General features: G+C 50.2%; 2 protein-coding genes across 3 annotated transcripts in view; one reads left to right on the top strand and one right to left on the bottom strand.

Moving 5' to 3' along the window:
- The window catches only part of PBX1 (PBX homeobox 1), a 129041-nt gene that overhangs the window by 1191 nt on the left and 101527 nt on the right, over positions 1–26323 (top strand). For both annotated transcript variants that reach the window (XM_038143705.1, XM_038143704.1), the window contains exon 2: positions 2229–2302. In XM_038143705.1, coding sequence (XP_037999633.1) covers positions 2229–2302 — 74 coding nt within the window. The remainder of the gene's footprint in view (positions 1–2228; positions 2303–26323) is intronic.
- On the bottom strand, positions 2309–26323 carry LOC119703639 (vegetative cell wall protein gp1-like). The gene is made up of 2 exons (XM_038143707.1): positions 7456–26323; positions 2309–7391 (listed from the first exon to the last, which is right to left on the bottom strand). The coding sequence occupies exon 1, from the start codon at positions 25632–25634 to the stop codon at positions 24612–24614; it is 1023 nt and encodes a 340-aa protein (XP_037999635.1). The 5' UTR covers positions 25635–26323; the 3' UTR covers positions 2309–7391; positions 7456–24611.

Below are 26323 nucleotides of genomic sequence, written 5' to 3'. Positions count from 1 at the left end.
TCGCGCCCGCAGCCTCCCCCTCCCTCCATTCACAAACTAGGCCTGGCTTTTCCCAGCCTTTTTGGGGTGGGGGGTTTAACTGCGGAGGGTGAGTGGGGCTCCGCTCTGGGCTCCTCCGAAAAAGCCACGAAGTGCTGCCCCGCTTTTAGGGCTGCTAATAATGTTCTTTCTTAGGCCCCTGTAGTGGTGTTATTTTTTCAGTGCGTTTCTGCGCTTTGAAGATGCTCATAGAAGCTTTGCCTTTTTTTCTTTTTTTTTTTTTTTCCTTAATTGCAGATGTATTTATAAAGGGAAAAAAAAAAATAAGACTGTAAGAGCCGGTATCTGAATTGCCCTGAGCTTCAGGGAGTGCAGACCTAATGCGCACCTTCAAAGGCACTACCAAAAGTTCAGGGAGGGGAGGGGAAAAAAACCCTCAAATGAAGGGATTGGAACAAAAAAGTTGCCCTGAATTTCCTGGGTTGCACTTGATATTTCTTCTGGGCTGCAAAGCTGCTTGGTGTGTTGTCCCTCCTCCTGATATTTATGCCCGAGTTGAAGCAGATTGCTAGAATACATTGTTCCTGGAAAAACGCACCGCGCAGCCCCAAAACTCGCTTTAGAACTTGCAGAAGGATGAAAGTACCCCAAACCTCTGCTTCCATCCTTCCTGCCTCCACTGCTTCTCTAGAGCTCCCGTTACCAAAAAGGCTCGTTGTAGGGTTGATCTTATTCATTTTCTTATGTTTTTGCAGGGGCATAGTAGCTGTGAGGAGGGGGAGGAGGAAATCATCCACTTTCTCCCCCGCCAGACCCGGGGCAGTGAGGGGCTCTTCCTTTGGAAAGTTGCTGGAATCGTGTGTGTTCCTGCCTGGATAATTTAGTGTAGTTAATCAAATCAATAAAACCAAAGCAGAACAGAGCTAGGAGAAGGCTTTATGGGTTTGCCTTGCTGGTCTATTTCAGCTGCTTCTTCACAGTGCCTTTTTTTTTTTTTTTAATTATTATTATTTTTAATTCTTAGTTGGCAAACACATTATCAATAACATTTGGCTTTGCATTTCCTCCTTCCGTCCTACTATTGCATGGTTGTTTTGCTGCCTTTTTTTTTTTTTGTTTGTTTGGTTTTTCTTCTTTCTTTTTTTTTTAATTAAGTTTTTGGAAGATGCAAAGTGCCAGCATTATTTGTAAGAGGGCCCTTACAGCACATGTACGTGATTTGCGTGTACCCAAATGTCTGCGCCCATCTGGGTGTGCTGATAAGGGAACGCTGTGGTTCTGCAAGGGTATATACCTTTGAGAGACTTCATCAGATATATAAATCTTTTTAACATCTTGTGGGTGGTGGGGTAAGTAGTGTGAATGTTTGCCAGATGTTCACATCATCTTTCGCGTGTAATTTTGGTTGGTAAACAGAAGTCCCCGTAACCGGCGCCGGATAGCAACAGCCCTGTGTGCAACTGAACCCTTGGCTAAATCACCCTATGGCTCAAGAGAAGAAAATGAAATCAAGCTGTTTCTTTGCCTCAGCGGGCGGGTGGTGGGTTTTAAAACCAGCCAATTAAAGCGCCCCCTCCCCAAAGTCTCTCTTCAAGACCCACAGGAGAACGGTCAGCTCTGGAATAACAGCAGCCAAAAGGAGCAGCGTTGAATAGCATTCCCTCCCCTTCTCAGAAGCAGCCGGCTGTGATTTTTTTTAATGTGTTTACTGTCCCTATTGTAAAGAATTAAATTTTAACACCTGCATATAAGCTGGATGTAAGTAGCATGGAGGCAGAGGAATGGGGTTCTCTCTCCATGTGTCTTCTTGTGCTCCATGCTGGGCGCTGAAATTCCCTGAATTGACAGCTGTAAGCAGGGGATGTTTCTAGCACTGGGGCAAGGAGGAGTTTATTTCCCCTCTGCCTCACAAATAAAGCACACGGCCTAGTGTAATATTGGAGGTGGAGGACGGGGAGAGCCCAGTGCTGTGCATTGAACAAGACAGTTGATCCGAGCTTGGCTCCCAAAAGCTGCCGGCTCTGCCGTGGAGCGTCGCCTGCCTTGCGCCGGCCGTGGAGCTGCTCGGTGGCAAAGGTGGTTTTCATTCCTAAACTGGTGACATTCACCTCCCCTGCTTTGGGTAGGTGGCTGTTTGCAGCACTGGGGGCTCACAGCTGCCCTCCCTACGCCAGCCAGCATGAATTCGGAAAGTTGTTCCTCGTGGTGACATCCTGAGCTCACCCTCTCCTCTTTTCTGTTCTCTCCAGGAAACATGCTTTAAACTGCCACAGGATGAAGCCAGCGCTTTTTAATGTCTTGTGTGAAATCAAAGAAAAAACAGGTAGGAAATCAATGCTGTTGGTTTTGTATTGTTTTTGTTCTTTGGGGATTTTATTCCCCAAGTTTGTGCCCCCCCCATCCCCCCCCCCGCCCCAATGCAGCATTATTTAAGTGGGGAGAAATAACTCGTTGGTATTTAATGCTTCTGGCAGTGGACTTGCATGATGTGGTTTGTGTCTAGAAGAGAAAATATCGTGGTTTAATTTCTATTGTATAGCATTTCTTTATTTATTGCTTTTTCTGGGGAGAAAAAAAAAAATCAACCCCATTGCAATTTGTGTCTTGCTCTAGTTTCTTCTTTAAGACATGGCACTGCTTAAAAAACAACAAAAAAAAAAATCTGAATGCAGAGTGGGTGTGTGGGAAATAATCCCAACAAAATGAAACTGTGCAGTTTTATTACCATTAGTATTCAGGTAAACACAAAGGTTTCTTACTGTTTTTTTAAGGAAAGAGTTAAAATGCTCTTGTCTGCCAATCATCCAGACTAGCTCATGTAAGAGCGAGTTGTCAGTTGCCTTTAGTGAAAGCAATATATTAGATTGTTAGTTACTTTAGGGTACTGTTGTTTTATGGCATGGGGTGTTCTCAGGCTTCTTTAGAAGCTAATGGCATGAGAGCGTTGGTTCTGCTGTTTCCCACTTTCCAGACCTCCTACCATGTACTAACACACTTATAACACATCCCAGGGGGGCATTTAAATTTTAAAAGCAACAATTAAAAAATAGCAGTCATCAATCAAGGGTGATCTTAAACAACAGATGCTCAGGGAAGGACATTTAGCAACATGCACCACTTATTTATGTATTTGTTGGAATCTTCTTTTTTTATATATATATATAAAAATGTAAAAAAAAAAAAAAAAAAGAATGGGGGGAATGATGGAAATTCGGGGGGTGGTTCATCCCTCCTGTTGGCTTTCTGAGCTGACCAGAGTCGATCTGTGGACTTTCCCATGCCGCCGTAGCTGCCTTGTTTTAGCACGCTGCAAAGTACTTGACTTTTCCCCCCCTTCCCCCCTCTTTACAACAAGGGCTGAAACAGTCAATAATTCATATCTAAGCCATATAAGCAAGGGCATGACATGAATGAAAGTGACAATAAATATGATTGCACACCCAGTTGATATACATTGATAGTTACACATAAAAGAGGAGCAGCTTTCAGAAACCTGAACTGGGTTTTTTTTTTTTTTCCGTTCTTAAATATATATATACATATATATATATATATATCTAAAACCTCCCAGCATGAGCAGCTGATTGAAAATACAATTACTTGACTCCTGCAATATATATAAAATGACTAAGAGGGCCCTTTGTTAAGCGTTGTTTGTGCAGCGTGTAGCCCAGACAAAGCACCTACCGATGGCATTCGGCTCTCCGGAGTCCTCCCGGCTGCGGGGCCACCTCTGACCTTCCCGAGGAGTCCTTCCCTACAGACTTCCCATAACCAGCAGTGGGCTTGGTATGGGAACCTCCAAACTCTTCTTATGCTGTAACATGAGAGAGTCTCTGTAGAGAGAAAGGTTCAGGATTTTATAGCTTTCCTCCACAAAAAAAGAGAGCCACCGAGTTCCTTTCCCTCTTCTCTCTTTCTCCTTTAATTTTGAGCCAAGGAACCTTTGCCTGTCTGTTCTCTAAGTGTGTTTGATGCTGTATTTGATGCTCCGTATGTTGCCTTTGCAGGGACACTTTTTGGCTGGGATAACTATTTAATCCCAGCTCAGCTTTGCTATCAGCGCAGTGGTAAGGTTAGGGAACAAGGAACGTGCTGGGACCAAACTTGGTGGGGAAAGCCAGGTGAGCTCAGGGATGCTGTGAAGTCCCAGTGAGCTGAGGAGGGATGAGGAACTGTGCACTGCTTCAGTGACAGGGTGTGATAATGCCCGTCTGCTAAGAAAAATGGAAAGAGATGGTATAGGGCGAAGCATGCTGCTGGAAATAAGGATATTCAGGTATGAACTGGGGCTGTTTTACATTTTTATAAATGCTGTTTGTTGGTGTTATGCCTGGATTACTTGGCTTACGGGGCTGTGCTGTGGAGGTCTCCAAAGAGGTTGACTCGAGATGGCTTTTGGAGTGTTGTTTATCTACCCTTGGATATGTTTGCGGTGAATTCTTTCACTTTGCAAATTCAAAGACCTCCTCCCCTCTCCCCCACATCTGCATCCCCAAAAGTCACACTTCATAAGAAAGCAAACAGCCAGATGTTTTCGGTTTATTTTTATTATTTTTTTTTAATTATTGCTTTGTGGGCCCAATGCTAGGAGGAAGTTTGCCTTTTTTTCCTGGGGCCGAGGGTACAGTGTGCGTCTGTTTGCTTACCCCTTCCTTGCGGGCAGCGGCGTGAAAGTTGAGCCAACTTCTCGCTTCCCACTTGCCATTTAGCTTCCCAGATTTTTGCATGTGTGGTGTTTGAAATCCTGGTGATTGTTTGTGGTCACTGGTGGGTGTTTAAAAGTGTGTGCCTACATCTTCCCCCCGGCGTTATGATGTGCAGAAATGTGCGTTCGGTTACCCCGCTGCCTGATTTAAGTGACTCCAGAGCCTTACAGAGACTTTACCACCATCTCTCGCAACATTATGGCTACTATTTCATGGTGTTAACCTTGTCTTGAGCAAACCCAAAGTGTCCATAAAGTTCTTAGAAAAATAGGTCATCTCTACTGGCCAGAGTCCCTTTTTGCATTTGGGCTCTTCAGTTATTTTAAAGTATTTATTATCACTTCTAAAAATTATAATGATTAAAAAAAAAAAAAAGCTCAGGGGGTTGCCTTTTGTCTGCAGACCTTTGGGGTTATATCTGTTTAAAAGTAATAAAAAGTTGAGAGGCCTGATCCAGGCAGGAGTATGTAGGGGAAGGAAAAAAATTGCTGCTTAAATATACATTGAAGTTGTTGGCGTTCATTTGGTGTGTTTTCACTTGCTGTTGGTTGCTTTGTTGCGAGGGAAGGGGCAGGACTGCCTTCAAATGGCTGGCTGGCTTTTTGGAATAATAATTATGGAAATGGGAGGCATTGTTGTCCTAAATACAATTGATTCCTCCATCAATAGGGATTGAAATCGGAAATTGCATTCCTGATTTATAAAAAGTTTGAAGGCAGGGGTAGGGGCTCTGTCTTTATGACTGTTTATTTTTTTTCTCTTGTTTTTTTTTTTTTCCCTCTCTCTTGGTATGTGTTTTTTTTTTTTAAGCTGTTCTCTGCATGAGCAGAATAGCTAAGCAGAAGAATCAGGCAAGGCGTACGCAGACGTGGGGTCCTTGGATGGCAAACTGGAAAATATCTGCTGTCAAAATGCTGCAGCATCTATTTCAGCTGTGAGCCTTTCCCAACTCCCATCTCGTTCGGCGGGGACCGGTGGGGAGAGGCTGAGCACAGGATATATGACCATTTAATCTGATTCCTCCTCCTTAAGAGCTTTTCCCATCGTTTCACTTTCTCTGCTCATTTGGGGGAGGTGAGGGCACCGGGCAAATTCTACTTCTTAAGAAGACCCTGACTTTGCATTTGAAATCCCACAATTTTTATTTTCTTACCCTCTTCTCCCTCCTCTCTTGAAGGAATTCAGGATTAAAAGAAAAATGTACGTAGCACCAATGGGGGGGATTTACAAAATGGAATATTTATAGACAGCACTGATTAGCCGTGCAATTGTTATTGAGTAATGGGTTTGTTACCTTTTGTTTTTATTTTTTAAATTTTAGAACATAATAGCTATATAAGGTGCCTCTTAGCTACCTTTCCCTGTGCATTATCTTCACCAAACTTAACTCAAATCAGATCTTTGGAGGAGGTAGGATTTTTCCCCTTCTTCTTTTCCTTAACACCCCTTTGTTCTCTCCAGCTCTGTGTTCAATTAACACCCCCATCGCAGAACTGTAGTCTTTTTTTTTTTTAATGTCTGTTACTGTATTTCACTTCTGACACCTCTCTTATTATTCTTGCCTGCTATTTCTCTTTAATATAGCAATTATGATATGGGGTTTCTTTTTCTTCCTCCCTCCCCTCTTTTCCCCACGCCCCAAGTAAAACCCCACCAGGAGCAGCATGGGGAGAAGAGGGGCAGATGTGGTGTGTGCAGTACTGGGATTTTTGGGGTGTGGGTCAGAGCTTTAGCAGGGCTACACTGGCAAGCCCAGTGCCTCTTGGCTCAAGCGTTCCTCCCAGCAGGATGGGGCAGCTTGCTTTCCTTCCCCCCAGGCCTTCCCTAGGGTATCAAATCCTGCCCTCCTCCTTATCCTGCGTTTCCACTGAGGAGGTTTCCCAAGGCGCAGGAGAGAGTTCAAAACCCTGATTTGAATTTCAATGCAATTCTTGCACCTAAGGCATCATTCTGCTGCTTGGAAAGAAAGCTCATCAGGAAAGTGCTCAGTCCTCCAGCCCTGCAGGATCCCGGTCTCCACTCAGCTTTGGGCAGGTCCAGCCTTCGCCTGGCTGCTCGCCCTTCAAAGGGGAGGAAGCCTTTGCTTTGATATTTGTTATTACTGATTTTTTTTTTTTTCCTTCCAGTTGAAAGGCTTTGAAGGCAAAAGTGATGTTTCTCAGTGCCAGGCAGAGTCTGCAGGGTCCCTGGTGTGGCTGCCCTGGGGGGGAAGTGAAACATTTTGGGAGAGCGGGGCCTCCAGCCCGATCCACACTGCCTGAGGAAGCCTTGCTATAACTCACAATTAAATTGCTTCCAGAAACCTGATGTCTTCAAGGGAAAGGAGGGGAGGGAATGTGCAAGGGACTGGAAGACAGGGATGGTTTGGTAGACCTTGTCTTGGTGGAGGAGTGGCTACTTCTGGGACTGGAAACCCATCCTGATGGGAGGTGGGGCATGTCCCAGTAGGTCCTGGCAGCTGGAAGGAGCAGGGTCTTCAGGGCTGGACCTGTCTCTAAAACAGGTCTGTTTTCTGGGCTTTTATCTTCCAGTATGGTGGTGGCCATCAGGGATCTGCTGGGGATGGGTGGCTTTGGAGGAGTGTGCTTGCAGGCAGGCTTCTCTTTTTTTGCTTTTAATTTCATATTTTCTTCTTCTCCCCTGGTAACATGTGGTTGGAGCTCTTTGAATGGAGCAGGCTTAATTAGTTTAATCAAAATTGGCCTCCTGCAATCCTCCAGGGGAGGAGGTGGGAAGAACAGGGCTGCCAGTGGGCTCTTCTTCCCACCTCCTCTCCCTCAGCCCTGCCATCAAAGCAGAGAAACCAAGCATGGCTCTGGCATAACATTCCCGCTTCTGAGGGACTCCCCGTGATTTGGGGTGTACAGGAGCAAACCTGTTTGCTTTTTATTTCAAGGCTTGTTTTTTGTGGATGCCTGATGTTGAGCAAACTTTGTTGTGATTGCAGCAGAGCAGGGAAGGTGCCCTTGGAGGGTCTGCTGTGTCCTGTTGCTCCCAGCCCTGTCTGTTTTTTCCTGGGAGATGGATGAGCCAGTCTTCCAGCTCTTGATCCCCATGCTCCCAAGTTTCCAAGCCTTTGCTTGCACTGGCCTCCCAGGTTTTGGGTAACTTTGGGTCCAGGGAAGGAGGGTTCCTGGAAGCAGCCCGCTCTTTGGGTAATTCCTGCTGATAGCCCTGAACAAGGCACAGAGAAGAACAAATCTGTGTTCACTATTAATGCATGCTGGAAAAATACCTGTATTAACCAGATGTGGGCATAAACAGCAGCTAAGAAGAGCATTCTTTTCCATGAATGTTGGGTGTTTTCCCTGCTACCCCAGGTCTCTCTCCAGTCCATCTCCCCTTGCCTCTGCATGATCCTGGCAGCAGTCAGTTTGTGGGTGAGTCCGGGGAAAGAGATCCTGTTATTGGGCCTTGTAGCTCCAAATGAGAAACTCAGAAGATCTTTCAGGCCTAAATTTCTCCTGGGAAAAGTGGTTCAAGTTCCCTTATTTGAGACCTGCAGAGGGATTTCCTCCTTGGAGCGCTGAGTGTCTGCAAGCAGAGCTTTTCTAAATGCTCTCAAATGTGAGATTTATTCTTGTTAGCAGGACTCGTGCCGGCCCTAGGTTTGAGGGCAGCGGTTGTAAACAAAACACAGAGAAACTCTGAGACAATTTCATCATGGTTTGTTTTGTTTTTTTTTCCCCGTCACAAGGAAATTACTGCATGCAGCAATCCTTGAGGAGAGTAGGGTGGTGGTTTAAACATAAATGGGTTTGTTTGCAGTGAGATATAGTAGGCTGTGCTGCTGCTGGTACTTCTGCTGAATCAGAGCTGTGGATTTTGGCAGGGAGAAGGGAGGAAGACGGGATTCCTCATCTGCCTTTGGATCGGCACCTTATTCCCCAGTTCCTCCTTTAATCCTGGAACTGCTGCCTTCTCTGCTAATGAAGCTCTGCAAAGGGTTTCGTGATCTCTTGGAAATCTGCTGAGAAGCATTTTACTACTACCGTTTTTCCCTTCTTGTGCTTGGAGTTGGGGTGCTTTGGGAGACAGGAGAGCCTGTCTTGCCTGCCCTGTGCACTACAGGGGTGGTTTGCAGTTGATGCAAAATATGAGGAACCCAATAGGAGCAGGGACTGAGTTTTCCCCTGAAGGTGTGATACTATCTATTTTCCACCTTTTTCATTATTTGTAATTTTTTTTTTCTTCCTGCTTTGCATTCCTATGGCAGTGAGTTTCTCTGGTAACATGTTTTGCTTTGGGAGTTGCTGTGGGGAAGGTGGGCTGCACAAAACTGGCTCCACGGCCCCCAGAGCAGGATGCCCACACTTTTGGGCCGAGTCTTCAGGTGTTCGTGTGCCGTGCAGGGAGAAGTGAGTCTCCTTGTGCTGCAGGGATGTGCCCTGTACAGTGCCTAGTGCAGGGGGACTCCATGCTGGGTCAGGGTTTGGAAGGAGGTAATGTGATTTACAGCAATGGATCTGGTTAATAATCTCCAGCAGCTTCTGTATACTCAGGGGCTGCTCGTATTCCCAGCCAGGTGTTTGCAGACCAGATCAATATGGCCCTATTTGCATGGGGCTGTCCGTAATCTAATAAACCAACCTCAATCTGCATCCTTTGCTTTCCCCAAACATCCATCGGGTCCCGGTCTGCCGAGTGTTCTCCATGGTGGGAGAAGGTGTTTGTGAGCACTGCCTGGCTCCTGGGCTGCCAGCCTGGGGTCACACGTGGCAGCCCAAGGCTGCACCCTCTGCCAGAGCCTGGGGCTGTGTGATTTTTGGGTGTGCTGGGGTGGGTGTAGGTGATTTTTGGGTGTGCTGGGTGCTGCATGGGGCTTTGCAGATGACCACCTCCCCAGTGTGCCCCTGAGGCATCGATATTGGGGGTTTTCTGTGAAATCCACATTGCCTTTGGGGAGCATCTGCTGGGAATTCCCTTGGAAACCAAAACTAATGGTTTTGTGGGCTGGGTGGTTGGCAGTTTCTGCTCAAAACTGCCTCAGAGGTGCTGCATCCCCCGGCGGCTTAAATAATCCAGGGTGGCGGGTGCTGTAGGGATAAATTACAGAAAGCTGTGGCCTGAGGAGGCTGTGGGCTGAATACATTAGTGTGTGTTGTCAGGCCAGGCTCAGGAGGGACTCAGGTGATGCTTTGATGCTTTCTCCCAGTGCTGGGAATCGCTTGGCCTGGAATTATTGATTTGCAACTGTGTCAAGTAAAAAAAAAAAAAAAAAAAAGGAATAATATCTCTTGGCCTTGCGTTTGTGAGTTGTGCCCCTGTATGTGTGCATATATATATAATTTCTTTTTGAGCTGGAACAGAAAGCCACTTCTCCTGGCTCCTTTTCCTGGTAGGGAAGGCAAGGCAACCAGGGAATGGGCAGCCCAGTGAAGGGTTTGGCTGCCAGGAAAGCCGTGCCTGCCGAGGAGCAGAGTGCTGCTGGTGATGCTCTGCATTTTGGGGAGGTCGCCACCATGGATAATAGAAATCCTCCGTGACACCTTGAGGGAGCCGTACATTGTCACTGTCCCCTCCCTTCCCAGCCTTTTATTTATAGGAGAAGCCTTACCCAAAATAGCTTTTCCTTGCCCTAAGCTGATGGGCTTTTTCCAGCCCCCTCCACCCTTTTTTTTCCCCTTAAATCTACTGATAAATGGAAAAACCTCGGAAGAGCCAGTGCTGTGAGGAGCTGCTCTAATCTAAAATGATAACTTTGCCATTTTACTTCAGCCTTGTTGAAAAACGAGCAGAGCTGCCTTTGCAAGTGGGATCAGCCTGCTTAAGTGCTGGTGCCTGGATTTTTGTTTCTCTCCTGAGTAGAAGCCTGGAAACTCAGTTCATCGTTTCCATGTCCCATTTTTGGTTTCGCACAACCTGGCTGGCCTGCCCATCCTTGTTACCAGAAGAGGAAAATGAAGTTTCTCTCCTGGTTGGATAACATTTTCAAATTCCGGAGTGATGTCGATTAGCAGAATTAGCAGTGGCAGGTTACCCAGCAAAAATACCCTTCCAGTTGTGAAGTGTTCCTTGCTGGTTGCTGCTTCTTTCCCAACTCCAGTGGTCCCGATCCCAGATATGTCTCCGCAGCATGGGGATTTTTCTCTCTTAACTCAGTGCAGTTGTTTCCTTTTGACATTTGATATTTACAAGGCTGGAGCCAAACTGAAAGTGAATCTGCCCATAACTCTACTAAATGTGCCTTTCTAATTTCAACATTAATGTTTCAAAACCCAAGCTGCTGGTGGGTGTACCTTTGCTTGTTTACACACATCTTTTTTTTTTTTTTTAATTTTTTCCTTGTGCTGTGGTTCTCTGGTGAAACATTAGGAATGATACGATACCTGGAGCCTCTGCGTGGATTGGTCTCTCGCTTTCAGCTGTAAATTTGGCTTTTAACCCCTAAGTCTCTAATTTTAAAAGGTTGGAAGTGTTTTAGGTTAGTTTTTTTTTTTTTGTTTGTTTGGGAGGAGCCTGCTTATGTGCAAAATTATTATTGTAATATATGATTCATTACAGTAATATTGCAAGAATTTTCAATAATATGATTGATTGCAATATTGCAATAAATTGCAAAAATACTGTTTCGAATACTGCGATAACGTGATGAATTTGCAATACTCTGATTACTGCAAATCTCTAGACAAAAGGCTAGAGATTGCAGTTCACAGGGTAAAAGGAATTAGCTGGAAAGAGTTGTGGCTGTCAATCCTGACTTGATAGCACAGGACACAGCCCTTCCCCTGGTAGGTTTAGTGTGGAGCTGGTGCTTTCCAGAAGAGCGCTTGTTCACATTGAGGGAACTTACAGGCAGTGGGACATGCTGCACCGGTTGGAAGTGTGTTTTGAGGGGTTTATGACCCTTGCTTTGAAGGGGTCACCTCTTTATTTCTGATACAGCTTCACAAGGGTACAGCGTGGTGCTGTGCATATGCCTGCAGAGAGCAAGGAGCCTCTCCTGGAGCGGTTGCGTGTTTGGGGGGAGCAGGTGGCAGGAATGGTGTTTTCACTGAATGTATTATTCCCCGGAAAATCCTGGCTGTTAGAGCTGGTCAGCAGATGTGAAGTGTCGATCGGTATCGGCGGTGGGAAGGGACTTGCAATATACTTTGCTAATGGAGAAGAACCCGAGGAGCAATTCCCTGATTTACGCTTTCGGCAATGTGAAATGAAACCGTCTGAAGCGCTTTGCTCGGCGAGCTCTTAGCAGACCGCTTCTTCCTCCCTGCTTCATGCAGATTTTTGCAAAGGGACTGTTTCTTGGCTCTGTTGCTGGATGGACAGAGGTGGCTGGGAGGCATGGACCTCTTAAATGCATCTGGAGGCACAAAGCATCCAGCATGGGGGAGCAGGGAGCAAGCAGCGCCTGCTGTAGCTCACTCCAAAGCCCCGGTGCAATTCTGTCCCCAAGTGGCTGAAAAGGTCATTTAGCGCAAGAGCAAACGTTTATTTTTTTTCATTCCCTCAAATAGTCAAATTAGCATCCCTCCTCTGCCACAGGAGCTGCTGGAGGGGCATCCTGGGAAGGATTATAGGTAGGAGCGCCTGGGCCTGGGCTGTTCCTCTCCCGAAGGTCCTCGGCTGCTATTTGCACATCCCAGTGTCTGACTGTAGCTGGCATTTCCACCGTTTGCTGGAATTTACTTTCTGCCTGGCGAGGGCATTGGGTAACATTTGCACACCTGGGCTGCTTAAGCTGCAGAGGGGCTGGGGGGATGTGTTGGAGAAGGTCAGGGGGTCTCTGCTTTCCTTATGGGCAGGAGGGAGCAGCGAGAGCAGCTGCTGGTGCTGTCTCCTCTCCAGAGGCAGCCAGCAGGATGGTGTTGTGTAATGTCAGGATCCTTGTGCAACCATCTGGACCTGCTCTGATGTTGGGTGGCTGCAGGCTTGGCCCTGGCTCTCGGGAGCTCAGACCCTGCTGGGTTTCCTCTTGTGGATGGATCGGCTGGGCAGTGGGTGCCTGGTGGAGTGGGCTTTGTTTCCTTTTGGATAGGATTGCCGTGTGTGTCTGGTAGGTGCACAGCCTGGAGTGTGAGTTTTCCTTAGAAATAACTCTTCTGCATCCAGGTCTAGAAAGTCATGGTATCCTCACCTGTGGGCTGTTGAGGGTAAGGATGTGCAGCAGCACGATGGCATGGCTGGAGGCTTAGAGAGACTATCCCAAGGGCAGACTGGAATTGTTTGCCATGAAAAACTCACAAGTAGTATGGAAGGAGGTGAGGCACAGCAGAGGGTGCTGGTAGGGGAAGTCCCTGGTCTTTCCATGTGTACTGAGGCAGTGGCAAATCCACATGGGTGGAAGGGTAGATTTTTATTTTCCTTTTTCTGGTGTTTTTGGCTAGGCCTTGCAGATGTCCTTCTACACAGGCAGCATATGCAGGGGTCTGAGAGCCAGGACAGAAAGTGAAGCCCATGGTGCCACAGTGCTCCAAGACCCCGTTGGGAGCAGCGGGCTTGGCTGGCAGAGCACGCCAGTGCTGCGGGCAAGGGCAGCCAGTGGACCTGCTGCATCATCCTGGGCTGGGATTGGAAAAGGAGCTGTGCAATTAGGAGAGGTCCCTGTGGTTTGTGTTTGAAAGGAGCTCCATTAGGGTAATTTTTAAGTTGCTGTTTAATCAGAAGGCCGTCTGCTAATAGAGAGGAAAACACTGGGTGGGTCTGTGCTTGTGCTACATCCCCTCTTCCTGGTTCCTTTTGCTTTTTTTAAATTGCTTTTGCTTCATCCTTTGGGAATGCTACCCCAGAGGCACCCAGGTGCTCATCAGCACCATTGGGTAGTGCTTTCCAAGGATTTCCTTGGCCTCTTGCCTATTGTGTGTAGTCATATCCTGCTGCCTTCCTCTTGCTGCATCTCCTCGCTGTGCACGGGCACTGGTGCTGGGTCTGACCCTGGTCAGGGATTGCCCTTTCAGGTTCCTGAGGGAAGCCAGTCCTCATGGCTCCATGGAGGGCTCCTAAGAGTCAGCAAGGAGCATGGAGGAGACCTAAATGAAGAACAAATGAGACAAATAGGAATCAGATTTAGGAAGCAAATGAGACAGCCCTTTGGAAGAGGCAGGGGGGATGTTTGCTTTAATCAGTTTCCTTGGGTTTCAAGCAATGATAAAGCAGATTTGTTTTCTTTTCCCTTCTTTTCCCCAGCCCCCACTTTTTCCCTCTTGCTCTTCTCAAAACAGCCCTGGATTCAGCAGCACCAACATCTCTTTCCCAAGCTCCCACTTTCTGCAAATAGGATTGCTGGCCAATCCAGTCAACATCCTGTCCATTTTTCCCCCTCCTTCTGTCTGGTTCACACTGGTGGAACTTACTGCCTTGAGAGAGGCTACCTTGGCTGAGCTGCTGGGTGCAGGTCCCTCCCACTGCCACATGAACTTTTTGGACTTTCTGAAGCGAGCAGGAGAACAAACTCTTCCAAAAGGGCTGTGGTTTTCTGTGTGGAGTCGATCTGCCCTGGCACGCTCTGCTGTGTGCTTTGGAGGCAGTCCCCAGGGACTGGCCGTGCTTGGAGGAGATCAAAGTTTCTCCATCAGAGGTCTTGGGCAATGCCTCTGAGATGCTTGAGTGACCTCCTCACGTGTGCTCCTCTGGGATGTGGTGATGGCTGCAAGGGAGGACCCTGCTTTCCCAGCCTTCACAGATGGCTTGGTTCCCTGAGAAATGTGCTGCCTTCCCCTTTTTCTTCCATTTTTCCCTGGTCATTGTCTTGGTGCAGAGCAGGTGGATCTTGGGAGGGCTGGGGCTGTGCGTAGCTGTGAGTCAGTGAAGCCGAGCCTTTGATCTGCTCCACTTGCTGGTTCTAGTGGTGAGTTATTGCCTTCCCAAACAGAGAGGCCAGACTGGAGCTGGGATTAGTGGTTGCTGTGACCATCTCTGCAGCTCTCCTGTGCTGGGCACCACAGAAGGGATGAGATTTTTGCCTACCCTGAAAGGGAATGTGGGCCCTGCCTGCTGCTCTGTGCCTGGTTGGGGAGATCTCAGCAGTGCCTTCTGCTGGGCTGCTGTGTTTGTTTTCCAGGTGGAGCTTTCTTGTGCAGAGCTGTTTTTCTATTTGCTGATGTTTAGTTGGGAGACAAGACATCCAGGATGATCTCCAGCATGTTCCAGTATATTGCTTTCAAGCGCGCTCCTGGGTTTCGTAACCCGCGTGATCTCTGTCTTATGTAGGATTCCCCATCCTGGAGAGTACATTCACTCAGTCTGCTGGGACTTCCCGGGAAGGCTGGTGGTGAACGGCCTCCAGCATATCCCTCGGATTCCCAACTGCTCATGCCTCTGGCAGAGACTTCCAGGGTGGCAGAGCTGGTGTTCCCAGCCAGCCTGTGGGCTGGGAATCCCCTCTGGCGTTCAGCTGGTGCGGCGTGGTGGGGTGGTTTTTGTGGGACACCCTTCACCCCAGCGCTCAGCAGGTCTCTCATGAGCATGAGCACTGCAGAGTTGCCTGTGGAGTTGCAGTAATTTTCCTGCCTGGCTTGGCATATCTTGTGCCAGGGCTCTGCTGATCCTTCGTGGAGCCTGAGTAATCCTTCGTGGAGGCTGGGTCCCTTACCAGGGCAGGCACCTTGGCTGCTGGGCAAGAGCCATTCAGGAGAGCATGTGTGGTGGCTCTGCTGCCCAGGAGAGACTGATTTACCTAATGTCTGCAAGACTACCACAGGGCTTTCCGGTTGCAAACTGGTTTGGCTCTGTAAAGCAGAGTGAAGCAAAGGAGCCAAGTGTGCCCTGTGGTGGCTTTTCCAGGTCCCAGAGGTTGCCACGAGGGAAATCACTTCTGCCCCATCACAGCCTGGGCCTCCTCCCTTGCTCAGAGCAGCAGAAATCGTGGTTGTAAGCCTTCACCCTGGTACGTGACTGTGCTGTAGGCACTGTTCTCTCTCAGCTCCTCCGGGTGGGTGCCAGGGGAACTCATGGGTGCTTTGGTGCCCTGGCCCTGGCTGCATCCCAGAACTCCCTGCCCTGTACTGTATTTCATCTTCCCATGCTTCCCAGAGAGGTCTGTGTGCAAAATACTTCATGTTGCTGCCAGCAAGCTTCCCTTTACCCGTGCCACGGTGGGGCTTTTTAAAAAATTTTATTTTATTAGGAAATTCCCATTTGGTTGCTTTAAAAAGCAAGCCCTTGTGGCTGGCCCCTGGCCCGCCGCTAACAGATTTGTTTGAGAAAAGGCTGCGTTGGCATCCTGCTTTATTGAACATGCCTCCTGGGAAGGCGGTTTGAATATCCTTCTGTCTCCTCGGAGCAGGGAGCTCTCAGGACTGCCTGCCGCCATGGGGATGGGGAATGCTCTCCTCTCCCTTTCCCTCCCACCCCTTCCCCTTGTTCAAGCCTCCCTTTTATTTTTTTTTCTTTCTTTTTTTTTTTTTTTTTTTTTTTTTTTTTGAGGAGAGAGAGCGCTGTGCACAGTGCGTCCTGCTCCATGCGGCTTTTCTCTTTCCCCACGGAGTTCATCCAAAGTTCGTATCCAGACGATGAACAAAGTAGCTCAGACCTTTTCCTGACTCCTCACCCTTTGTCCTCATCACTTAGTGACAGACAGGAATCAAATGCCACAGACAGGCTGACGGGACAGGGCTGTGTGAAAGTCCTTGGAGGAGGAGGAGTGGAGCAGTGCTGCCTAGATGGGGGATTCATGTTTAAACTCATCTCCCCCTCCCGGGGGAAAGACCAGAGCTACTTTTAATTTGAAGGGCAGAGGGGAGGTGCAGTGTTTTATATATATTTTTTTTTTTAATTTTTTTTTTTTTTCTGTCAGAAACCGGATAAATTTTTAGCAACAATAGACGTAGGGAAGGAGGACCGGATGGAGTTAGGCTCAGTGTTTAGCACTGGGTGTGCCTCCCGTTGGGAGCAGGGGAAGGAAGGGGCTACAGGCCATTGTGGAGCAGAGGGATGGAGGCTGCTGGCCTGCCTGCATCGCCTCTCTGCCCTAGGAGCAGCCCTAGCTTTGCCCTAGGGAGGAGGGGGGCATGGTGCTGCAGCCTGACTGTTCCTAAAGGCTGGCTTGGTCTTCATTTCCCTGGCTTTGGAGCTCTCCTCTGGTGGCTGGGTGGTACCCCCGAGGAGGCAGAGAGCTGGGCTGGCATAGCTGGACAGCTGCCCAGGGTGGGCTTCTCCCTGCTGCCAAATCTGGGAAGAGACCAGACTTGGTGTTCTGGGTGCTCTGGAGACTCGCTTTGACCTGTCAGGAAGGGGAAGGAGCAATTTAGCCTGTTTGTTCGTTAGCACTTGTCTAACTCATTCAGCTGTCAGGACTGGGATGACTCCTGATAGGTATTTATCCCTCTTCCAGATGTTCTCCCCAGACTTCACTTTTTTTTTTTTTTTTTTTTAATGGAGAATAATGACAAGTCTCAGACAAGGAAAGGGTGGAAGCACCTCATGGCAGGGATTTTGTGGAGGCTTTTATGGAAGCTGGGTTGGCTGTAGCCCAGGTCTGGCAGAGTTTTGGAGGGTAAGACTTTTAAGCATCCAAGGAGAGGAGGTCTCTACAAAACGTGTGGTGACCCTTTGTTCAGGGGTGTTCCTCATGAGGTGCTGTGATCCAGCAGATGTGCTGGTGCAGGGGCCACCCTCTTGTCAGGGAGATGTGAATGTCCCTTGCATAAACCAGCTCCATGGTATGAGGCACAAGTATGTCATTGGGAGGGAGGGGAAACACTGCTGTCAGAAAAGAACTTTGAAAGGGTCATTTACATTTGGTCCTTAAATCCTGGGAAGTGCTGTGGGTGAGAGGAGGTTCTCCTGAGTTCAGTTTGCATGTGGAGACAGAGTGCTTGTGGCTTAAATGAGCAAGGTTAACCTTGTCTTTCTGTGTTGGCAACGGAGAAACAAAACTGCTCAGCAAGCCCCAGGACTGTATTCCTGTGTTCCCCAGGGAAGTGAGGCGACCACCTCCTTGCCCCAAGGCATAGCAGGCTGAGTTATCCCAAGCCTGGCTGCAGCATTCCACGTGCCTCTGCCTGCTCTCCTCAAGCCCACACTTGTGGGGGTCACCTTGGAGGCAGCAGGAAGGGGCCGGGGTGGTCCAGGGTTTGCCCTCTTTTGTTTGCTGATGTTGCAGAGCTTGCTGATCTGGGTCCTGGCCAGCGAGGCTGACTCACAGAAATCCTCTCACAAGTCTCCTACACCCTCCATTACCTGATCCGAGTGCTTTCTGGCGTGAAGGGAGCTGTGCATTTGTGCAGCTCGTGTCTGCCTCAGGCTGCTGTGGACAGGGACCACAGCCTGGCTGGCCCTGTCACCCTCTGCACTGCTCGCTCCCATCAGTAGTGACCATCTTCCTGACCCCGCAGACAGTCCCTAGGTGTCTTTAGAGAGGCATTTGCTCTGCTTGAGAGGTCAAAGGAAAAACCTCCTCACTCCTTTAGGAGGGTGTGTGTGTGTGTGAAGTGGAGTCCTCATGCCTCTTAGTCGGTTTTTGTAGGGCTGCTACCTTCCTGTTCATCAACGCAACAAGTTGGACCTAGAGGAGGATTGTAGCAATGAGGGAGCTTTTAGTATCCACAGGCTCCTTCCAGCATTCCTTATCTCTGGTAAATGCCACTGGGTTAGCAGGAGGTGACCACAATCGAGTCAAAATTCCCACGTTTTTGTGCCGCAAATGCTGCGGTCCCTATTGAGCAAAGGCGGGTGTGAGACGCTTGCAAATCCCCTGCCTTGCAAGCTGGGCAGTCTCCTGGAGTTCCTGCCTTGCCAGTCGTGCTGTGAGGCTCTTTGCACGCAGCTTTACCTTCTCAGGGAAGTGGCTGGGGCATGTTCTCATCTGAAGCTGTGCCCTGTGAGGTGCTTGGGTTGGCAAAGTGCTGCTGTTGCATCAGGCTGGGCTGTGCCCAGTGAGCTCCTCATGTCTGTGGCAGGAGCATCGCTCAAAATAGTTCCATCTTGTGGCTCCTTTGGGCGCTGTGGGTTTGTGGCTTGTTTGCATGTGCTACACGTGAGTTTCTGTCCCGTGGGTCCTGCTGAGTTGCGAGATTTGGGTGTTAGGTGGCTTTGTGGCCTGTGGCTGCTAAGCTGTGTGTGATGTTGTGCAAGTGGTTTGCATCTTGTGTGAATTTTGCAGGCACTCTGTGGAGAGCTGGAGAGCAGGAAGGTGCTGGTTTGATACAATCAGGGAGTCACATCCCCACTGAACTATGGAGCAAACCTCTCTGTGTGTTCCAGGGTGCAGCCTGACTCGGTTAGGCATTTTTGGGGTCTTGCAAGCCATGTCCAGACACTCCCTGTTGTGTGACAGGGGGCCTTTGAGGGGCTTCACTTGAGTGATCCCTCACAGAGAGGAGAGTCCTGGATGTCCCTGAGTGCCAGAGGAGTGGGAGCAGACCTGTGCAGGGTTGGAGGCTGGAGAAGCAGTGCTCTCCCCTCTTGCAGTGGGGTTATGCCAGTGGTGGGGTGCACTCCTCTAGGATGGTGGCTGAGGTTTAGGTCTCCCCTAGCCGGAGCTTCCCACTTGTGGGGTCCTGATGCAGCCTGTTGCTAAAAGAGGAAGGTGATGTCCTGAAAATGCCCTCCTAGGTGACTTAAGCACTGTAGTTTTATCACCTTTTCAGCAGAGCTGGAGTCCCACTGCTGGTAAAAACTAGCCACTTGTTGTGGGCTCTGCCTAAGGGAGAGGTCTGCATGCACAGGTACAGAATGAGTTTTGGGGTATTGCAGGGGAGCACTGCTGTGTGCCTCGATAGATTCCCCATTCCCCATCCCGTTGAGTGTGGCCGTGTCCCCCGAGGCGTGTGACGGCTTGCTGAGCCAGCCCCGTGTCCCCCTTGCCCACTCTCTCCGGCAGCAGAGCCTTTGTCAGGCGGCCAGGACCCCGCAGCGCGCAGCCAGCCTCCCTCCAGTGCCAGCCATGCGGCGCTCGGGTCCTGGCCCCACTCCTCGCCTCTGCCCCAGCATTTATCAGCAACCTCCCTTCCCTCCCAGCCGCCAAATTCTTTCTCCGTGCCGTCATCCTCCAGCCAGAAGCCGCCCCATCCCACTCTCTCTCCCCCCCTCCCTCCGAAACCAGCCCAGAACTGCTAGGCAAACATTTTGCCTGTTGTTATTACAGTATTCCCATCTGCATACTTAGTCATAAACCCCTTTTAATTCCAGCCTTTTTCTGGGGCGGGGTTAAGAGTTCAAACCCATCATTTTTCTTTTGGGGCTGGAGGCTTACAAAAGCAGCCCGTGGCGAGATTGTTCAGTAGGATGGGGCTGAGAGCGAGTTTAGGGAGAGGGACGGGGGGAGGGGGCCTGCACACAGCAGTACTGGCTGTGCAGCCCCTCATCCCCAGGGAAGGCTTTGGATGAAGTTTGTGTGGGACTGGCTGGGGCAGGGGATGCTCTCTGCCAGCCTCCCCTTTTCCCCTTCCAGCAGCTCCAAGCCAGAGGTGAATGGGGCTGGCCCCTTGGTGGGGAGGCGTCAAGTCATGCTGCTGCTGGGCTTGCCTCCTTTGCTGGAGTCTTTGGATAATGGAATGCTGAAAGGAGAGTTCCTGACTGTGCAGGGAGAGGAGCAGCCCTGGATCTGTGCAAAGATCTCTCCAGGAGAGCTCCCCAAGAACGACTCGATGCTGCTGATCCTTTAGTTAAGCAGAGGATGCTGTCAGACTCCATTTGCCCAGCTCTCCATGCCCTTACTTGAAAGGCTGTGCCCTCCACACCTGGGGTAGTGAGGGTCCAGCTCCTCACACTCTGGCTGTTGCTGTGCTCACCTCCCACCCTGTGCAGGCATCTCCAGGCTGGATGAGCCCAGATATCTCTCCACGTCTCCCAAAAAACATTGGGGTCCATTGCTTGTGAGCCTACCTGGACTGACTAGGTGGCTGTAGTAACAGTTCCCTGTTGTCTTGGGGTGTGGCTGCTTTTAATTCCCTCTGTGGCAAGGGTTCCTAGGTGCTGGCACTTCCCAGGAGTCCTAGTGCTACCCCCATGGTGCGGAATTCCTGCTCTCCCTTGGCTTCCCTGTGGCCTTAGTGGTGTGGGTAAGGCAGCAGGAGGCAGAGAGCTCCTAAGGGATGTGATTAATTCCTGTGCAAGGTTTGGTGCCTGCATCCTGCCCCTGGAGCTGCTGCTGGACCCCTAGACTGGCTGCTGACCTGAGTCTGGTGGGAGATAATCCCTCTTGCCTGTTGCAGATACAACGCTGCATCCCTGTGGGATGGGGTATGGACCAGTTAATGGTTTGGGGCTTGAGAGCACTGGCACTGGCATCTCCCTATCTTTGGGCAGGACAAGGTCCTTCCCTGGAAAGACCCCTTCCAAATTGAAAGGTCTCAAGGAGGAGAAGAAATAAGAATGTGCATTTGGGTTGACAGGAATGTTTTGTGTAGCTCAATTTCCCAACGTGTTTCAGTAAAGAAGAATCTCCTGCTTTGCTTTTGAGAAGCATTAAGAAAGATGGAGGCGTCTCATGTTTACATATTTGAAATTAAGCCTTTGCCTTCTTTATTAGAAGTATTTCTCTGAAATTTGACTTCAGTTTTAAATTATAAATACCTTTAATGACAAATGCAGCTCTCAAGTGATGCCGTTAAAAAAAATCCTGAAAGAACAGGTATTTGGGCAGTTGTGTTGGAAAGTTGCTCAAAGGCAGGAATGCAGAAACAACTTCCACTTCTCTCTACATATCCCACAATTCCATCTGTGATTGCTACCCCACAATGGACTATGTGACACTTTCTCATTGTAGTTTTCCTGCCCCCTCCTCTGGTTTTCTTAGATGGAGGGTTTTATCCATGATGCTGTGGATATTGAACAGTCACAGGAAAATAATCTAAACAATATGCTCTGAATTTTACTGGATCAGGTAGGAGCTTTCTTAAAAAGTCCTGTGATCTTGCAGCTGTACCCAGGTGGTGGATCCCTGGCAGGATGAGTGGCCCAAATTTGCATCTAAATTATCTTTACTGCTTGATCCCCTAAATTTCACTTCTAGGTGTAGAGATTTTTAAGTTTTCTTCCCTACATGGTTGCTTAATGGTTATTAAGCTGCTGTAGAGGGAAGGAAGCTCGTCACACAAGAAATTTGGTTTTAGCCCCCATTAATCTCGGAGGCATTCATTCTGCTAGCCTGAACACTTGGGTCTCTTGATGTGATAAGCCTCAGCATGTGTTAGATCTGCACTTTTCTCTTTGCAAGTGCAAGGGTGGAAGGGTAAAGGTCCTGCTGTGAGCCAAAGCAGCTTATGAGCCTTTCCGCACGCCTGTGCCTGTGTGGGGAGCAGGAGGGGGGGCTGTGGTGGCTCCTTCCAGCTTCCAGCATGCCCGGGATTGTGTGCTCGGAGCGTGGGGCTCTGCCTACCTGCCCTCAGCATGCCTGGCAAGCCACGGCTTGCAAGGCATGGCAGGTCCTGCACGCAGCCTGCCTCGCTTGCTGCAGCTTCCCCCGGCTTCGGAGGGGAGCTGGGCAGCTCACAGCCAGTCGCCCCCTTCTTGGCCTTCCTTAAGGGGTGCTGCTCTTTCCCTACTGACACGTGGAGTTTTGGGAAGCAGTTTTCCTCTGCACAAGCAGTGCTGAGCTGCGCTGGCTGCTCGGAGGTGCCAGAGGAGAGGCTCTGGAAGGTGCACGCAGCGTTTATTAGACCTGTTTAACAGGAAGCTTATGTCTCCAGAAAGGACTGGCTGGGCTGCCTGGTGCGGGGCAGGAGAGCGGCTCAGCTCCTGTGCAGGAGCCAAAGGAGGTGTAGGTTTGTTTCTGGGCATGCCGTGCTGCTGAGTGATGCTGGTCAGGTCACTGTGCTCCCCTGCTGGCCTGCCTGTGCGGCAGGGACATCTGTATCTGCAGATCAGGTCACTGTGCTCCCCTGCTGGCCTGCCTGTGCGGCAGGGACATCTGTATCTGCAGATCGTAGGGCTCTTTGATCGATTCAAGCAGCTTGGGTTGTTGCAGAGGAGGGAGCCTGCCTGTTGTCCTCTTCCTGCAGCTTTGCCTTGAGCAGCAGGGGTTTTCGGGCAGGAGGGGAGCACTGCTGGAGTTGGTTTTGAGTTTTCTTCATGGAAACAGAGACCACTGATCCCAGAGGTGTTTGAGATATTTTCTCTCTTCCACATCTCCATTCTCGAGGTAGATGCATCCTCAGGATTTGGATACTTGCAGGCGTTGCTCCCTGCAGGTGCCAGCAGGGACATTGCAACACGATGTCCTGCCTCCCACACAGAGCTGCTCCAGCAGGAGGGGAGCTGGTGCATGGAAGGGCGCTGGGGTTACGTGATCTGTGTTTGAAGATTTCATTAAATCAGGATTAATTTAGAGCTGTTTTTGTGTACAGTTTCACATTCTTCTGCAAACAGGCACCTTGCATGTGCCAGGAATTGGAAACGTGGAGTATGCAAGCTCTTCCTCTTCCTGTCTCCTTTTATATGAAAATGAGAGGGCTTGTGAGGTTCCCCCCCCCCCCCACCCCCCCCCCGTGCTCACCTCTGCCTTTTGCCTATCTGCTGCCCAGTGCCTTGATTGCAGCTGAGGAAATGACGTGCCAGTAAATCTTGGGAGAGGTTGCCCCTGCCACATGCCAGCCCCGGGACGTGGACGCGCCATCCTGGCTCCAGCTCCCTCCCCACCATGAGTACGTTTCCATCACTGCTCCTTCAAGCTCTCTCCCTCTCTCCTTAGCGTGCTGCTTGTGTAATTGTTGGCTGTTCGTCCGCTAATGATTATAAATTAGCGGCCGAGTGTATAAAAAGTTAATGAAGTTCTGTTGGTGGAACCATTACGCCTTCCCAGGCTGGCACGTACAGGTCGGCCGAGCCGGTAAGAAAAGCCAGACACCGAGTCCGGCCTTTCAGGGGATCAGGTTTCAGCTCGCTTGCTCTTTCCTGCTGTGTTTTTTTCTTGCTGGATGGAGCCAAAGTTGAGCGCTGGGAATGCCAAAAAGGTGGCAGGTGATATTTTCTCTGCTGTGGAGTGCAAAGAATCACCACAGTGCTTGGATTCCTGCTGCCATCACTTATTTCCAGCCCTCTTGTTCCACTGTCCCAAGGGCACATCCTCTACTTGTCTCCTTCCTGGCTATTTCAGGACAGAGGTCTGAGGATACCCTGGGCTCCTCAGTTCTAGCCCATAGCATATGGGCTTTTCGGGTTGAACCCAAATACCTCAGACCCCTTCAGCTTCTGCTGCTTTGCTTCTTGAGCATCTAACCATGCCGTGGCAGTAACATCTTCTTCCATCACAGAGCTCGTGTACACGGTGTAGGATGGGTGTTGGAGGAGATGGCATGATCATACAGGTATAAATCTACCTGCTGTAAACCGCCCACCCCCTTAGATTTTTTCCTCAACGCTCAGAACTTGGCAGGACTTTAAGTGTGTGCCCTGGCATTTCTCTGGGTGGAGGCAGGCTTGGCATAGGGCTTGCTAAAATGAGCCGAGTGGCTTAGGGAAAAAAGTGCTGATAAAAAAAGAAGGCGTCCTCCTTGCTGTGGTGAGATTTTTTGGAGGTGTCTCTTGGGCTCTGGCACCCCTTCTCTGAAAGAGCTGTGGAAACTTGGCAGGAAGGCTGTCTTGTGTCATCCTCATGAAAATTCAGTTGAATTGGGAGCAGATACTCGTCTGCTCAGCAGGTCTCCGAGGAGCCCGCACAACATTTTGGCAGCCAAACCCTGGAGAGTGGCTGCCAGCCCCACGGAGCTGCAGGAGAGGGGTCCCCTCTGGTCATCCTTCAGTGGAACTTTTTCTGAGCAGTGGCTGCTCTGGAGTGGGAACAGGGGGAAAATGCAGCTCATGTAGCTCCTTGGAGGCAGAACAAGGTCTGCAGGGTCAGAGAGACTGTGGGATCCTGCAGTGGATGCATGATCTGTGGCGTGGCCATGGCATGTGGTGCCTGAGTGCCTTGGAGAAAGTGCCATCTTTTCTGCCAGACTCTGTTTTTTCCCAGATGAGATGATCGGTGCTCTTGCGGTGCTCAAAGTGTGAACACCAGTCTCCTGGCCTTCTTCCAGGCTGAGTGATCGCTTTCAGCATCCCTTATTTTTCCCCTGCTGGGCTGTGCTCAGCAGGGCTCCTTCCCGGGCCGGGTGGGCTTCCCTCCTCCTTCTCCCAAGGAATGGAGAAGGCTTCAAGGGTGCTGGAAGGATGGCAGGAGGAGCATGAGCTTTGCCAGACCTCCAAGGGGTGATTTGGGGTGGGTTGGAGCACACTGCCAGTGTGGATAGCCAGCACAGGGCTGGGGAGAAGCTCCTTGCAGTCAGGAAGAGCCTTCCCTTTGACTTGGCTGGGACTCAGGCTCCTGGATTTTGGGAAGGACTCGGGGAACCTCTGTGTCCAGCTGCTGGCACGGGGATTAGCGGTGGGAGGCGTGGGTGAAATCTGGAGCTGAGAGCGATGTGGCAGCAGCCCGATGGCCTTGGGCACGTGGTGGGGATTAGGGGCAGGAGTCCTCCCTGCCGGCTGCATCCCTGCTGCTGGCTGGCTCTTTGGGGCTGGGCTGGGGGTTTTGGGGTCTGCACTCCCTCCCTCAGCAGAGAAGACCCACGGATTTGGTTGGAAAGTGCTCCTGCCGTGGAGGAGACAACAGCCAGGAGCTGCTGCTTGTTGCTGGGGAGCTGCCAGTGGTGAGGAGGGGTGACTGGGAGAGCCCCCAGCCCCTGCTCCCGGGGCAGATGCCTGCCTCTGCCCAGGGCTGGTTTTCCGGGGCGCAGGCATTCCAGGAATTTGTAAGGAATTAGGGAGCGGGTGGGGAAGAGCGGGAAGACTCCTGCAACATGAACCATCTGGCCTCTTCAGTCTCTGCGCGCGGCAGTGTCTGGGATGAAGGAACTGATCGAAACCAGACATTGTTTGAGACAATAAAACCGTATTACACGTTAATGAGAAAATACATCGGAGAGCGAGGGCCTGGGGCAAGCTGGGTGTTCTCCTCCCTCTCCCCTCGACCCGTGCGTGGCCTGGTGCTGTGCTGCCCACGGGCAGTGGCAGCTCCTTTTCCTCTGCCGTGGTGTGGCTCAGCAAGCCGGAGTGCTGCGGGCAGGCAGGGCTTAGGCAAGGCATGCTTGGCTGGGGTGCGTTGCCCTGTGTTCCTGTCTTGGAGGGGAAAGCACCATCCCAGCAGGAAGGTAAAAAGCTGCCCTGCAGCGTTAGTGGTCCAGGGGGGCTCCATTTGCACCTCCTTCACTTGCTTCAGGCTCCTGCAGTTCTTCTCTTGCAGTGAATGGAGTGGATTAGGGCTTGTTCCCTGGCTGTCGGGTGAGTAGCACAGCCTGCCTCCCATCTACCTGGCCCTGAGTGCTGTAGGAGAGCCCCACAGCCTGTTCCTGGCCCTGCTGCACTGACAGGCTCGGGGAGCCTAGTTCTGTGCTGGTACTGAGATCCTGCAGACCCTGATTTCCTTCCTGTTCAACTCCTGCCTTTTCCTGTGGGGTGGGCTGAAGCTCTCTGTCTTGGGATGTGGGGGCTTGCTTCAATGTCTGTGGCTTGACAGAGCCCTTGTCGGGTTCCCTTCTCACCAGTCACATCCTGGGCTCCCTGTGTTTTTCCATGCTGGAGCTGGGCATGGGTCTCTGCATGTCCTGTGCTCCTGTGAGGGAGTTAGGTACCCTTGGGAAGAAAGCCAGGATGGATCCTCACCTGGCGGGAGGAAACTATTGACTCATCCTAGCTTAAAGTCAGGCTTTAGTGATCTGGTGGCTGGACTTTCAGGCTTCCTGCCGCCTTTTTTCTTTTTTCTTTTTTTTTCTTTT

This window comes from Motacilla alba, chromosome 8 (assembly GCF_015832195.1).
Source record: "Motacilla alba alba isolate MOTALB_02 chromosome 8, Motacilla_alba_V1.0_pri, whole genome shotgun sequence".
Classification (NCBI taxonomy): Eukaryota; Metazoa; Chordata; class Aves; order Passeriformes; family Motacillidae; genus Motacilla; species Motacilla alba.
This window is presented reverse-complemented; position numbering and strand designations above follow the sequence as displayed.

Coding starts and splice junctions, on each gene's coding strand:
- LOC119703639 (XM_038143707.1), bottom strand. CDS start 25,634: ATGCCTTGCCTAAGCCCTGCCTGCCCGCAGCACTCCGGCTTGCTGAGC.